Below are 14,264 nucleotides of genomic sequence, written 5' to 3' on the forward strand. Positions count from 1 at the left end.
ATGTACATAGTATCCAGTGTATATATTATTAGACTATCGGTATGTAAACCGGTTAACACATGTTGAGAATCCTGATCATTTTGCTTGCGTTGACATTTATACTTCTCGGAAAATCTTTTACCAAAAAGCAATAAGAAAAAAAACATATGTTGACGATTTAACTACACTTCACCTGTTCTTTCAAATGTTAACAACCACCGAGCCACATTTCAGTCGAAAAGAAAAGAACCGTCTGTTGTGTAGCTGTCTAAATATCTCTTATATACGCTTACATGTGAATTGATTTCTTACTTAAAATGGTCAATATTGTCATGTTAGGTTAAAGTTATGTTAGGACTATTAATGTTGCGTTCTAGGAATATTAACCGAGGATTGGATATACAAATCATAATTAATCAAATCAATCAATCAATTTGTTGGCCATAATGTTATCACAGTAGCTTTAAAACAGTTCTGCTGAATTACCCTGTTGTTTTTATACGTGATACGTATAGAAGAAGATGTGATAAAAGAAGGTTTTTCAGTCACGTTGGACCTTCCAGTAACACCTGATAGAACCTTGAGGAAATAAAAAGAAATAGAAGCATAGAAAAGAAAAAGAAGAAGAAGGAAAGAAAATAAAGAAAATGGGGAAAACGAAGAAGAATTAATGTTCAGAAGGTCAGACAAGTTTCATTATTAGTGTAACCTTGTCATTTTATTCATTTTGTTCATTTTGCAAAACTCGACATATGACGTATCATCCTAGGTTTGTATTTCAACCGTTTGTCAACAGAAGTGGTCAATTATTGTTTGAATTTGTATTTCGACAAAACGAACTTTCCAGTTAGTGGCTATAATGAGCAAGATGGTTAACGTTTTAAGTAAAATCAAATTTACTTTATTGCTTAGTACGTCATCCGAACTTTTGACCTTGGAAATACGATTCCAGTGCAAAGAGGGTACAAATAACGTACGGTACTTTACATTGCGCCATCAAATTGTCAACCACATATAATAGTCTACGAGAAAGACGACGTCCGCTCTGTCGATTTGTGTTATAATGATTCCATAAGTTAGAAACATCTGGAGCTAAACAACACACATGTTTCTAGAGACAGCAACATAATCAACGATTGATAATAATAATAATAAATGACAAATCCACAAAAACAGTAACAGCACCACAAAACAGCATAACCACCAAATGAAGAGAATAGCCCAGAAGCGACCACATATCTGAGATACAAAGACTGTTCCCATTTTGAAATTTACAGCAGTATATACACTTCCGAAGAAATGTTGGGATTGTATTTACAAAGAGAGGTTTTTTTTTCTCTTTTTGTTTTTGCTGTGAACTCGGAGTAAAAGATGAACTGCTGATGATGTCAGCATGGTCTGACAACTGACCTCTCCCCTCCCACCCCCACCCCCTGCACATTGGACGGCTGATATGTTACGACACGACGTTAAAGACTGTTGCCCGTTTAGGTCACATGTTAAATAGCTTTCTCGTGCTTGGCTAGATATTTTGTTAAGACAAGGCAGTATTAGTCATAACTCGCCGCGCAAATGCCGATTGCCAGGCGGGAAAACGCTACATGTTCAGTTTCCCCAACTAAACCCGACGTGAATTAAAACTGACAAAACCTTACTCAGTCGTAGTCTCAAACACACTACTATATATTACTTCCATGATAGTAAAGTCACCCCCCCCCCCAAAAAAAAAAAAAATAATTGACTTCGACCAGTGGAAAAATTGAGTACAAAATTAACTTCCTGGAGTTTTTTTTCCATCAAATATTGAATATAATGAAAAAGTTATCACTAACATTAAACGCAACCAATTGAATAACCCATTGTTAGCGCAAAAAAGCCGATCTTATGCTAACTACCAAAGATTTAGTCTCAAGGACAATGATTCAGTGTTATATCAAGTAGGGAGGTGGCACTTCTGTAACACGTGCCACTGCTTTGAAAACTGCTTTGTAAATTTAGACGATTGTAGTAGTTCGCTGTTGCAGTACTGCGAAAGGGATCACTGAACATGCATTATAAAGCATGGTAGTTTCAGCCAGTTATTTCAGGAAAAAAAATCGCTGTGTCTAGACAGTTTTTCAAAGGAAAAAAAAATTAGCCAAATTTCTCACATTTTCTCAAGACAGAAAGAAACAAAAAAAAGTTCACAAACACGCACTAAATGGATTTATAAACTTAATGTATGTATCTATAGATCAAGCCCACACTACGTCATTACCGGTTATGCCATTCGCTTCTCGGCCTTTTGGCTAAGATCATGTGTAGTATCTGTTCCCTTTCGATGGGAATGGTGATGCACACCTGACGATGATCACAGTCACAGTCCCGATGCAAGGGGACTGGGGTTGAGAGCGTATCAGTCGTTCGGTAGTTTGGTTTTGTATGTCATTCGATATTGAATATCGAACACTGTATTCAGCTTTCAAATGTGAACAACTATGCGGATTTGGGATGGAAACCCAAATCCGGGATGACACAATAGGCTTTATTAGCTTCAGTATGACGACTAATAAGTACATAGGCCTATAAACTAGATAATATAAAGCAATCTCCCAGCTCCAAATATAATCCAAAACAAAACACCCTTCACCCGGCAGATTTGATATTTATTAGATTCAAGCCTTTTTATTTCCTTTTTCTTTTAGGTAAATACTTTATATCATACACTCAGAATATTGCTTACGAAACTTTAAAAGTAGGAATGTTGATATAGTATGTTAGATATGACACACTATCAGCCAATGTTTATAACCATAAAAGTTTCATAGTCTCTTGAATTGACGCATCCGTCGCTTTCAATCGGTTGATGTAAATGAAGAAAAGGGGGGAGGGGTGGGGGGGGGGGGGGCTATGGAGGGGAGCTGGGTTTTTTCCGTGCTGTGGAAAGTTAGGTCGTTAGATAACCCTGCATATCAGTGGCGGAGATTTCTTGTCAGAAGTGGGGGGGTTGCAGGCCATTGATGAAATAAAAAGGCATAACTGCTGGCTCACTATCTAAGTGGAGCGCCACCAAGAGCGGCGGAAGCACTTTTAATCTGGGGAGGGGGCACCGACATCAAAGGGCACTTAGCTTTGAGTTTGACCCACAGAAATTCATTAAAAGTCAGGGGCGTAGCCAGGATTTGCAAAGTTGTATGCACGACTATCTGAGCGGAGCGCCACCATCGGTTGGCGCGGAGCGTACAAGAAAATTTTTGGTTTTACAAACCCCTCAGATGGCCGGAAACGGCCCTTCCCGAGTGTTCATTCTGGTTCCCTGGCCTCTTGCTAACTTGAGACATCTCAATTTTTATGTAGAAAAGGGCACATTTTTAACCTGAGGAAAAGTGGGGGGGGGGCACGTGCCCCCTGTGCCCCCCGGTTCCGCCGCCCTTGAGCGCCACCATAAGTTGGAGCGAAGTAAACAAGAATTTTTTGGCAAATATTGCCTCCCAGATTGCAGTAAATGGCACTGCCCAGGCCTGGAAAAGCTGCATTTAACCATTTCATATTTTGAAAATTGAAATCTCATGTTCTGTCACTGATATGTTACTATAATGAAAAGCAAGATTTTTCGTTTTGTCATGTTGTATTCTCAACTTGTAAATAAACGGTCACCATGGATTATATAGCCTATTGGCCGTATCCAATCAACTTTTTCTGAATGGCATGCGCTCTACCAGTGCAACATATAGGATACAGTAAAATTCATTTCAATGCAGTTTTTCCCACGTGGGTGCAATGAAAGGGGTGTGTAGGCGGTTTTACACTATCTAACGCAACGTAGTCGCCAAGAACCTGAAGTATTTTTAAGGGAGGGCCCGAGGAACATGAACTTATAGCATGCTCCTCATGGTGAAACATAATTGCACCTATTAGGTGAATTGAGTGTACTGTTAATAGTAGGAGAGACTAGCGTAGGTTCTTATGACCAACTAGACCGGTTTCTGCTCTCAAACTTTATAGGAGGAGCTTCATCAGTAGTAGCCTTTGAATATTTTATATTCGGCCTGACGTTGCGTTAGATAGTGTAAAACCGCCTACACCCCCCCCTTTCATTTCGTTAATTGTTGATGTATATACCAGGTAAAAGGTTGAAATGACTTTAACAATTTCAAATTTAATAATTTGATTTATTATGCCATTTGGAGCACATAACATAGGCTAGTATAACAGAACATTACTGGCAAAAACTAGGGGGGGTGATTGTGTGGGCCAACCCCCCCCTCTTCAAAAAGTGGGGGGGTTAAACCCCCCCAACCCCCCTGTTTCTCCGCCACTGCTGCATATGACATCTTGATCATCATATGTTTCACAATATTTGGTAAATGATTTGAAAACAGCTATTGATACATAAGTGAACTATTTGAGGTAAGTGGGGAGTCTGCCGGTTCGTTATCGGTTTCTCTGTACAGAAGTTACTACAGTCCTATGAAATGTTCTGAAAAATTATAACGTGAAAGACACTACTTGAACTCATGATTACCTCATTGTTTATATTTCAGTTTAATACATGTACAACTTGTATATCTGCCAAATAATCAAATAATTCATAAACATTTAATATATCAACTGCAATAGACTAAGAAAAATTCAAACAATATTAGACACTGGATGAAGAGATAGGATGTGTACGGTGTTTCTGAAGGGTCAAGCAAGTTGAAGACTTTACCTTATGCGTATAAACATCAACACAACAAATTTGTCGTAATAATTCGGTCGAGTTGACAGTTTACGCAATCATGACAAGTTGACGAACAATACCAGATTACCAAGGGTTGCTGTATTGTACGTAACTTTACAACCCGTAAAAAAGTACGATATTTTTCAATTTTCGTCATAGCTTGTCAACTCGACAATTGTTTTCATTATACTAACGCAAGTAAGTCTTTAACTCGTCTGTCCATCCAGGCCAACCATACATTAGAACAGACACATCGCATTCAGTGCTGGAGTTGGAGTGGTGAAGAGAGCAAGGATGTAACATTTAAGAAAACCTCTGCAAGACAATGTTTGTTCGGAATGCAATTATTTTACAGGGTGAAGATTATCACCTTTATCACGTTCCTATTTCTACATCATTTGGTACGAACATTGGCGAATGTGCAAGCAACTTAATTATATTAAGCCTTAATATAGTACGTCTCAATTAGGCCTTAATTATATTACGCCTTATAGGCCTTAATGTTATGATTAGAATTCTAAAGCAATATTATTGTGAATAAACTGTACAGTGTAATCCACCATAAGTTAAACTTCGTACAACTACATACGACTAGAAAACTACATATCATACAATAAGAATGTAATTAGAAAATATGTATGTACGCATAAAGTTGACTTAAAGAGGACCAATTCGTCAGATCTTTCAGTTAGATAAAGAAAACATAACAAAGTTTCTCATATATAAAACCTATACGAAGATGTGAAAGGAACACATTTCACTTACTATACTGTGAGTCTCGAGGTATGTGAATATCCGCACGATACCCCACGTGGCAGCAATTTTGGGGAGCGATTTACATATTGAGAACTAAGGGAAGTTAGAATTCATGTCTTACAACAAAAAATCTATGTAAGCCTAACCTATTATCAATCTGTTGTGTCCATTTTGGGTACTTTGCTCCTGCAGCGTTTCTGAGCAGGTTTTTTAACTGGATAAAAGCGCTTTACAAATTCTTATATTATTATGATTAATTTGTTAAGAATGTTCACTTTTCATAGATGTTACTCATAACCGAGATTTTCTGCTCCTTTGTTGACCTGAAACTCTTCCATTTCGTTGTCTGCCTCTTCCTTTTCTCTGCAACACTTGCAATACTTCTCGCACGGTTTGCACGTGTAAGTGAGCACATTATGATATGGCCGTAGAGAGTGCAGAGGCTTTGGCAAACAATCCCAGTTGGCGAGGCAGGTGTTCTTCAAACAGGTACATTTCCTTTGTATTATGTTAATGGTGATAATAATAGCAAAGAAGATGAATATAGGGATACCGACACCCATTAGGACATATCCTTTGTCATTTGCTATTGACAGTCCAAATACTGCTGCCGGTAAGCAACCAAATGTCATCAACAAGTAAAATACTGCAAACCAGCGGTACTTGGCGGTTGTGTTCCCCAGGATTCGAGCCAGTGGAATGGGGAAACGAAGACAGGGTATGGGGTACCATATGAGGATTCCGCTAATGTTGAATAGCAAATGGCAGATGGCGATCTGTAGCGAATCTTTGAAGCTTGGACCTGAGACTGCTAATGCTGCAATGAGGCCAGTAGCGGTTGTCCCGATGTTTGATCCTAGGGTTAGCGGGTACATACGATCTAGAGATATGATTCCAATACCGACGAGGGGTGTTAAAGCAGATGTAAATATGGAGCTACTCTGTACCACAAAGGTACACAGAGCACCCGTTATTATGGCGATGTAACCAGTGAAATAGGCAAAGCGGCCGGGAAAGTCGTAGTTGACAACTTTGTGAACAACTTTCGCAATACTTCCTTTGAGGAGGGAATGAAGTATCTTGACGATGAAGATTAGACAAATGAGTAAAAGAAGGACTGACGCAATCAAGAGGATGATCCCGACCAGAGTGTCAGAGAGATTGGTGTGGGCGAACCAGTGATTCAAGTCACCTGTCAATAGAAACAAAAAATACATCAGTGACACCCACCAATATGTAACCTTACACCTCATCAATATTTAAAACTTCTTGTGTCACTTGATCAAATTGTCTTGATGTGTTTTAACTTTTCATCCTTCTGATCAAACCGCCATGTATATGGATCTCTACCACTCCACTTTCCAACACCACCCCAAACAGTAATTTAATGAAATATCGATGTAGTCATATCATGATTGCTTATTCTTATTTCCGAGTTATGAACAGGTTTATTAAGGAAAGAAATGTTTGTGTCTCATACACAATTTTAATCCATGCAAGTTCTTATCGAATGTTTAATATACGATCGTGTCAAGTTACTTTTTGACCTCGTCTCTTCAGACGATCTCAAGCCAAGTAGTTCAACATGTTTGTGCTCCAAGAAATGACTCAGTTACCTATACATACTATTTTTAAATCTGTTTACAGCACAACATGCTATTTACAACTTCTACTCATTACTAACACAACCCATCTCCCTTGTCTCTTTTATATACTACCATCTTCCTTTCAAGTTATTATTTGGTTTCTTAAACAAATGTTGAGCTATTGTGACTGAGAATGGCTGAAGGAACGAAGTGAAGAAACAACTTGACAGTTACTGCATCACTCCCTCTTCAATATGTTAAGGCGGTTCAAATATTTGTTAATTAAATGTTAGTGCATTCGTGGCTTATAACGTCGTAGGGTTAATTGTCAGAGGTCAAAGTTTATGAAACCAAAAAAGTTCACACATTTTAGGTCATTATATACTCGTACCAAAATGACCTTTTGAAATAGTTTGTTATTAAAATGTCTATCGTTAGTGAACATAATTATATCCGTCCAGTGTCTCACATAGATAATAAGTAAAGGATCTTTCTAGTTAAGTCTGTTTCAGGCATTCCACAGCTATATTTACGAAAAACACATGATTACATTGCCAACAACATATATGACAAAGCATCGCGATATGCACCTTTACAATTTGAGCGAAGACTTAGAAGAGGCAGAACTTAACACAGAGTGAACAATTTAAAGATTAAAGTAACAGGCATAACTTCATATAGATCACACTTGACTTGTAATCACTTAAAACAAAGGAAATATAGAGCTTACACTCGTCATCGCCATCGTCACAGACTTTAAGGATCCTCAATGTATCATTACTCTCTGCATTTTGAGCAACTTTGGTGATCACTTTCTTGTCAATCTATGAAAGAAAAATGGACACAAATATACTTCTAATTCATTATTTTTTACAAAAGACGTTGCGGTATTAGCGCTACTAAGAAATTCGATCATAAATTGTTTTGCATCATGTTGGAATAACAAATCACTATACCTTCTTATTTGTTTTTAATGTGAGACCATGCTTTGTACGCGTATTCAAACATGTTTAGACTCCAAACTAGTCATTAGTAGAAACAGCTTATGAGTAAACAATTCGTCTATTAGTCATTCAGTTACCACTGTAGCAACTGCTGACAGGTCTAACAAGTGTTACGGTGTTATAACACACTTAAGTTTATATTGATTAACGTTTGTCTCTGATGCATATTACAAATTGATCAAGTCATATTTAGGTAGCCTCTTTTAGCACGTACCGTATCCTTTAAATTTTAACCATAGCAACAAAATGTATTGGATTAATTTCGTTTTGTTTTTAAGAAATATTACCTGTATAACCCACTTTGTGAATGGATCCGTAATCGCTTTCAGAAGTTCAATTTCAAAGTCTTCGGCAGAAGAAATTGGCTTCACAATTTTCCCGCTAACTATTTGTAGATAATGGGTTGCAAGCTCGAGAGGTAGCAGGACCAACACAGACAGCCAATTGAACATATCGTGGACGGTGGCTCCTCCAAACGCCCGACGGAATTGGTTTTTATTTTGGAACTGACCAATAGCCACGATAGTGTTTGTTACGGAGGTTCCGATATTAGCTCCCATTATGACCGGAATAGCGGGTCCAACATCGACTGTAACAAATACAAAAGAGTGAATATTTGCATTTCTTGGTCGAATACATGACAATTGCAATTCTTAACGGTAAGTTTGAATGGTTTTGTCCGCTGTACATTCAGTCTGAATAATTGAATATCGATGTAAACATTTGAAATTCGATGATGTTATGTATAGATCTTTATATTACATTCATTATTATGTAACTTACGTAAACCACTGCCGACGAGTGCCACCACAATAGATGTTGAAGTACTAGAACTTTGGACAAGAACTGTGACCAGAACGCCTACCATTAACGCGGCTATGGGATTATTTAACAGTTCGTGGTTGTTAAGTACCTTTCCCGCCGCAATTCCACCGACCAGACGGAAGGCGGAACTCAGGAAGCTGAGTGCACAGACGAATAGATAGAGGAAGCCCAAGAAAAGGATTATACGTACTATCACCCATATCAACCTCAATGTTCGCTCTGTCCAAGAAAGTTCTGAAAAAAAGGAAAACAAAACAATTAAGAAAGAGATCTAAAATATAACATTGCAAAATATAATTAGCAGTGAATAAACCGGTATTTTTGGAACGTAATGCTTAATATGACGGAAGAGGAGATGGGAATGATGTACATTTACCGAAGGTTAAGTATAGGTGTGGTATACCCTATGTACTGGTGATCACAACGCACAAACGTTTCAGTTTCAGTTGAGCTCATCATGACTATGCATGGTGTCGAGTAAGTAAAGTATTACTTTTGTTGCTACACACTCCCCGACTTAAATTTCTGTAAATTGATTGACATACAATTGATTCTAAAATCAAACATTCAAAATTTAGTCATTTCCAGCGATCTGTAAGGTGAAGTTTTGACTGTCACGAAAGATTGCAGGAGATAAGTTATCCAAGGAAAGGATAGAGAAAAACGGATATTAAATGCTACGATTATGAAAATATATTATATTATATTATATTACTTGCAAACTCTCAAAGGATCGGTTGAATAACTGTAGGTACACAACATAATGCAAACATTTTTATTCCTCTAGCACATCCGAAACGTTGGGATCCTATAGGCATCTTACAGTAAAACTACGGAATACACATTGATTTGTACATAGACATGATGGCTCGATACAATGTTACAAACCTACTCAACATATACAATTTTAATAACGTGGAAAATGTCAGTAGACTACTTGATGGTTTTTCATCAATTACTATGGCCATCAAATATGTGTTCATTCCGACCGCACTGAGTCGTTGAAGGGACGTTCCGGTGACAGACAATATAACACTTATATATGGTAAACATTTAAAACGCGGAATCGTGTCATTTCTAGTTTAGTGTTTCGAAAACTGAGAATCTACATGCTTATACTTTTGAGAATTTGGTAAGATTTTAAACTGATGAGAGTTTGGGTCATGACTGATGATATTTAAATGAGTTAATATTTTGTCTCATTAATATTGAATGATTACCGTGCCATGCTGGTCCATCGTTTAATGCCGGAAGAGCAGCTTTCCAAGCATCTTCTTCCTCTTGCTTCTTGTCATTTCTACCCCTCTCAACATCCTGTCAAAATTGTGAACGGAATAATTAAACATTACTTGTCTTTAGTTGTCTCCTTATTAGTTTTAAATTTACAGAAATTCTGTTCGTACAATTATGAAAAAGCTTGATAGTTTAACGACGAATAAAGCTCATCATATTATGGAAAGTAGATCAAGTAAACACAGTTGTTGATGTTTATTTTCGAATACAAGGGAACTTGGGATCAACATATTATAGAAAGAAGATAAAAGTAAACATAGTTGTTGGTGTAGTCGTGGTGTAAGGGAACTTGGGATGAGAATTGTTCAATTGTTTGTGTGTAACACATCCAGAAACATAAGACAAATACATTTCAAAGTATAGTATTCAATATAGCTAGTATACAGAAAATAAGATCCAGTTAGAACCAGATTAACCCAGTGTAAGCGGACTAACTATACTTTACATACAACTCATAAAATAGAGGTCGCTACACAATTAAACACATAACAGTTGGGTCTTCGATCTTGGGTGATTTGTTATAAACCATTTTTGTTTGTTGACCTATGTCAAAAGTAGTTGTACAAATAACTCTTATATTAAAATAAAATGAAGAAATTTCAAATAAAGTTATAAATCAACAACGGAATAAAGTCTTCTTAGCTGTCAAGTGTACCAATTTGCTTTGTTATATACTCCTATATTCGTTAAAGCCTTAAAATACCGCTACCGCACTTTTCGCCATTCGATTCCATTTATTTCCGTGCAAAGCCGTGTATTAGAATTCCCCTTGATATGAGAACTGGTATAAGAGTACTAGGCTCTAAGAACAAGCAAGAGTGTTTCATCTTGCAATTGTATTCAAAGCACACTGAGAAGGAGCACGGGGACAAACTCGTACAAGCTAACATTGAGTACAAGCAGCTATTCTAGAGTACCAACCTACCACGGACTCACATGCACATGTTATCATCATTTTAAGTATTCGCAGTTGATTGTTTCAAGCCCCGCCGTCCTTCTATTGGGAAGTTCAACCAAAGTGTGACAAGCTTTTATTTCCTTGATCTAAATGCTACAGTATAATACAATTTTAGCTCATGTATGTTCTCGTATGCTCTACACTCCTAAATTGGCTTAAATGTCAGAACTTCGTTATAGCCTTAAAATACCACTACCGCACTTATCGCCATTTGAGTCCATTTATTTCCGTACAAAGCCGTGTATTCGAATTCCCCTTGGTATGAGAACTGGTATAGGAGTACTAGGCTCTAAGAACAAGCAAGAGTGTGTCATCTTGCAATTGTATTCAAAGCACACTGAGAAGGAGCACGGGGACAAACTCGTGCACGTTAACATTGAGTATACAAGCAGCTATTCTAGAGTACCAACCTACCACGGACTCACATGCACATGTTATCATCTGCAAGCAACTATTAGTCATTTATCTTGTTAAAGAAACGTAGTATCGATTTTATGAAGGAGTTACAGTTTGAACCGTTTTTTCAAATTCCATCAAAATGAATAAATTTGACATTTTTTATTAAGTTATTAAAACGCTATCAAGTAAGACATCACTTGAAGCAACCTTTCTTGTTATATTATATTACTATTAATATAAAAATAGAAGAAATAATGATGATATTTCATGTTCACATTTAAATTGATAAAAGTCGTATTACATTTAAACCATCTCAAACTCTCGCGATCTACATGCATTGTTCTTCTTTGTGAAGAAAAGTAAGTATATATGTATATAGGTAGTGTATTCCTTCCTTCCATAGGATATACCCTTAAAAATAATAATAACTGTTGACTTAAGCGAGGAGGAAATATTTGTTAAATGTTTTCCCCTTAATATGGACATTGTATGATGTACACATGCGAGTATTGGTCCACAAGTGAACGTCCGTTCAAGTCGACAGCTTGGACGCCATTGAAGAAATAAATACTAGAAACAATAGTACAAATATTAATATTAATACCCGTTTGATCTTATTATTACAGATCTCTTTCGATAAGACGGCGCCTCGATTTTCTAACTTGTATATTTTCGTGATCATTGTATAAATATATAAAGGACGCAAATTATGCAACAATTAGTCCAAATCGTTTCACAAATATCATCATGGTGTTGTAGAAATGCCTGTAAGTTGTACCTAGATGAATACTGTAGGGTGGAATTGGGGGTGGGGGTGGGGGGATGGAGTTACCTTGTTGTTTCCACAACCTTAGATTGCCCATTGAAGGTATTATAATGAAGCTTTCTATCTTCACGATCAAAATATTGAGAGAGAAAAAAATCACAGTTTATTGAAGTATTTTACTTACCATATTAAATTGTAGACAGACAGACAAACTAACAAATGTAAGAGAATTGTTGAACAGATTTTACAGCTCCAAATGTGGCAATGAAGAAAAGATGGCACCCGCTAGTTGGAGAAGTTAACTCCAGAATGAATTAAAAAATATATCAAGTCAGCATAAATGCAAAACAGCCTATTTACTGAAGTGCCTATTAAAACCAATTTGACAATAAAATTATTTAAGCCCCGCCTACCAACCACCCGTAAATGGCGTGATTACTTTTTATTTTAAGTTACCTTCGCAGTTAATTGTTTCACGCTCCGCCGTCCTTCTATGGTGAAGTTCAACCAAAGTGTGACAAGTTTTTGTTCTTTCCTTGATCTATAGCTACAGAATAATACAATATTAGCTCACGTTTGCCATTGTCGATATCACATGCGATTCACGTGCGTGAAATGGTACCGTACTCGTGGCTCCCTGTACAATCATACTATGGCCATCAAATATGTGTTCATTCCGACCTCACTGAATCTTTAAAGGGACGTTCCGGTGACAGACAATTTGGCACTTATATATGGTAAACATTTAAAACGAGGAATCGTGTCATTTCTAGTTTAATGTTTCGAAAACTGAGAATCTACATGCTTATACTTTTGAGGACTTGGTAAGATTTTAAACTGATGAGAGTTTGGGTCATGACTGATGATATTTAAATGAGTTAATATTTTGTCTCATGAATATTGAATGATTACCGTGCCATGCTGGTCCATCGTTTAATGCCGGAAGAGCAGCTTTCCAAGCATCTTCTTCCTCTTGCTTCTTGTCTTTTCTACCCCTCTCAACATCCTGTCAAAAATGTGAACGGAATAATGAATTAAACATTACTTGTCTTTAGTTGTCTCCTTATTAGTTTTAAATTTACAGAAATTCTGTTCGTACATTACTGGTATGTAACTCATAAAATAGAGGTCGCTACACAATTAAACACATAACAATTGGGTTTTCGATCTTGGTTGATTTGTTATAAACAATTCTTGTTTGTTTAACCTATATCAAATTTAGTTGTACAAATAACTGTTAGTATCAAAATAAAATGAATAAAATTCAAATCAAGTTATAAATTAACAACGGAATAAAGTCTTCTTAGCTGTCACGTGTACCAATACGTTTGTTCTCTTATGCTCTATACTCCTAAATTCGTTTAATTGTCAGAACTTCGTTAAAGCCTTAAAATACCACTACCGCACTTATAGCCATTCGATTCCATTTATTTCCGTGCAAAGCCGTGTATTAGAATTCCCCTTGATATGAGAACTGGTAAAGGAGTACTAGGCTCTAAGAACAAGCAAGAGTGTTTCATCTTGCAATTGTATTCAAAGCACACTGAGAAGGAGCACGGGGACAAACTCGTGCACGTTAACATTGAGTATACAAGCAGCTATTCTAGAGTACCAACCTATCACGGACTCACATGCACATGTTATCATCTGCAAGCAACTATTAGTCATTTATCTTGTTAAAGAAACGTAATATCGATTTTATGAAGGAGTTACAGTTTGAACCGTTTTTTCCAATTCCATCAAAATGAATACATTTGAGAAATTTTAAACATTTTATTAAGTTATCGCTATCAAGTAAGACGTCACTTGAAGCAACCTTTCTTGTTATATTATATTACTATTAATATAAAAATAGAAGAAATAATGATGATATTTCATGTTCACATTTAAATTGATAAAAGTCGTATTACATTTAAACCATCTCAAACTCTCGCGATCCACATGCATTGTTCTTCTTTGTGAAGAAAAGTAAGTATATATGTATATAGGTAGTGTA

The 14,264-nt window shown here is 36.7% G+C and overlaps 1 protein-coding gene and 1 non-coding gene across 2 annotated transcripts; one reads left to right on the plus strand and one right to left on the minus strand.

Moving 5' to 3' along the window:
• Positions 1-2,247: 2,247 nt before the first annotated feature.
• Positions 2,248-2,431, plus strand: LOC139979270 (U2 spliceosomal RNA). Its single transcript, XR_011797134.1, has one exon. It is a non-coding gene; the product is annotated as a U2 spliceosomal RNA (small nuclear RNA).
• Positions 2,432-4,924: 2,493 nt separating this feature from the next.
• LOC139978942 (sodium-dependent phosphate transport protein 2B-like) lies at positions 4,925-12,610 on the minus strand. The gene is made up of 6 exons (XM_071989526.1): positions 12,453-12,610; positions 10,073-10,166; positions 8,811-9,086; positions 8,315-8,616; positions 7,754-7,847; positions 4,925-6,629 (listed from the first exon to the last, which is right to left on the minus strand). Exons 1-6 carry the CDS (start codon positions 12,453-12,455, stop codon positions 5,725-5,727), a joined length of 1,674 nt encoding a protein of 557 aa, XP_071845627.1. The 5' UTR covers positions 12,456-12,610; the 3' UTR covers positions 4,925-5,724.
• Between the last annotated feature and the right edge of the window lie 1,654 nt (positions 12,611-14,264).

Source organism: Apostichopus japonicus, chromosome 13 (assembly GCF_037975245.1).
Source record: "Apostichopus japonicus isolate 1M-3 chromosome 13, ASM3797524v1, whole genome shotgun sequence".
Taxonomy (NCBI): domain Eukaryota; kingdom Metazoa; phylum Echinodermata; class Holothuroidea; order Aspidochirotida; family Stichopodidae; genus Apostichopus; species Apostichopus japonicus.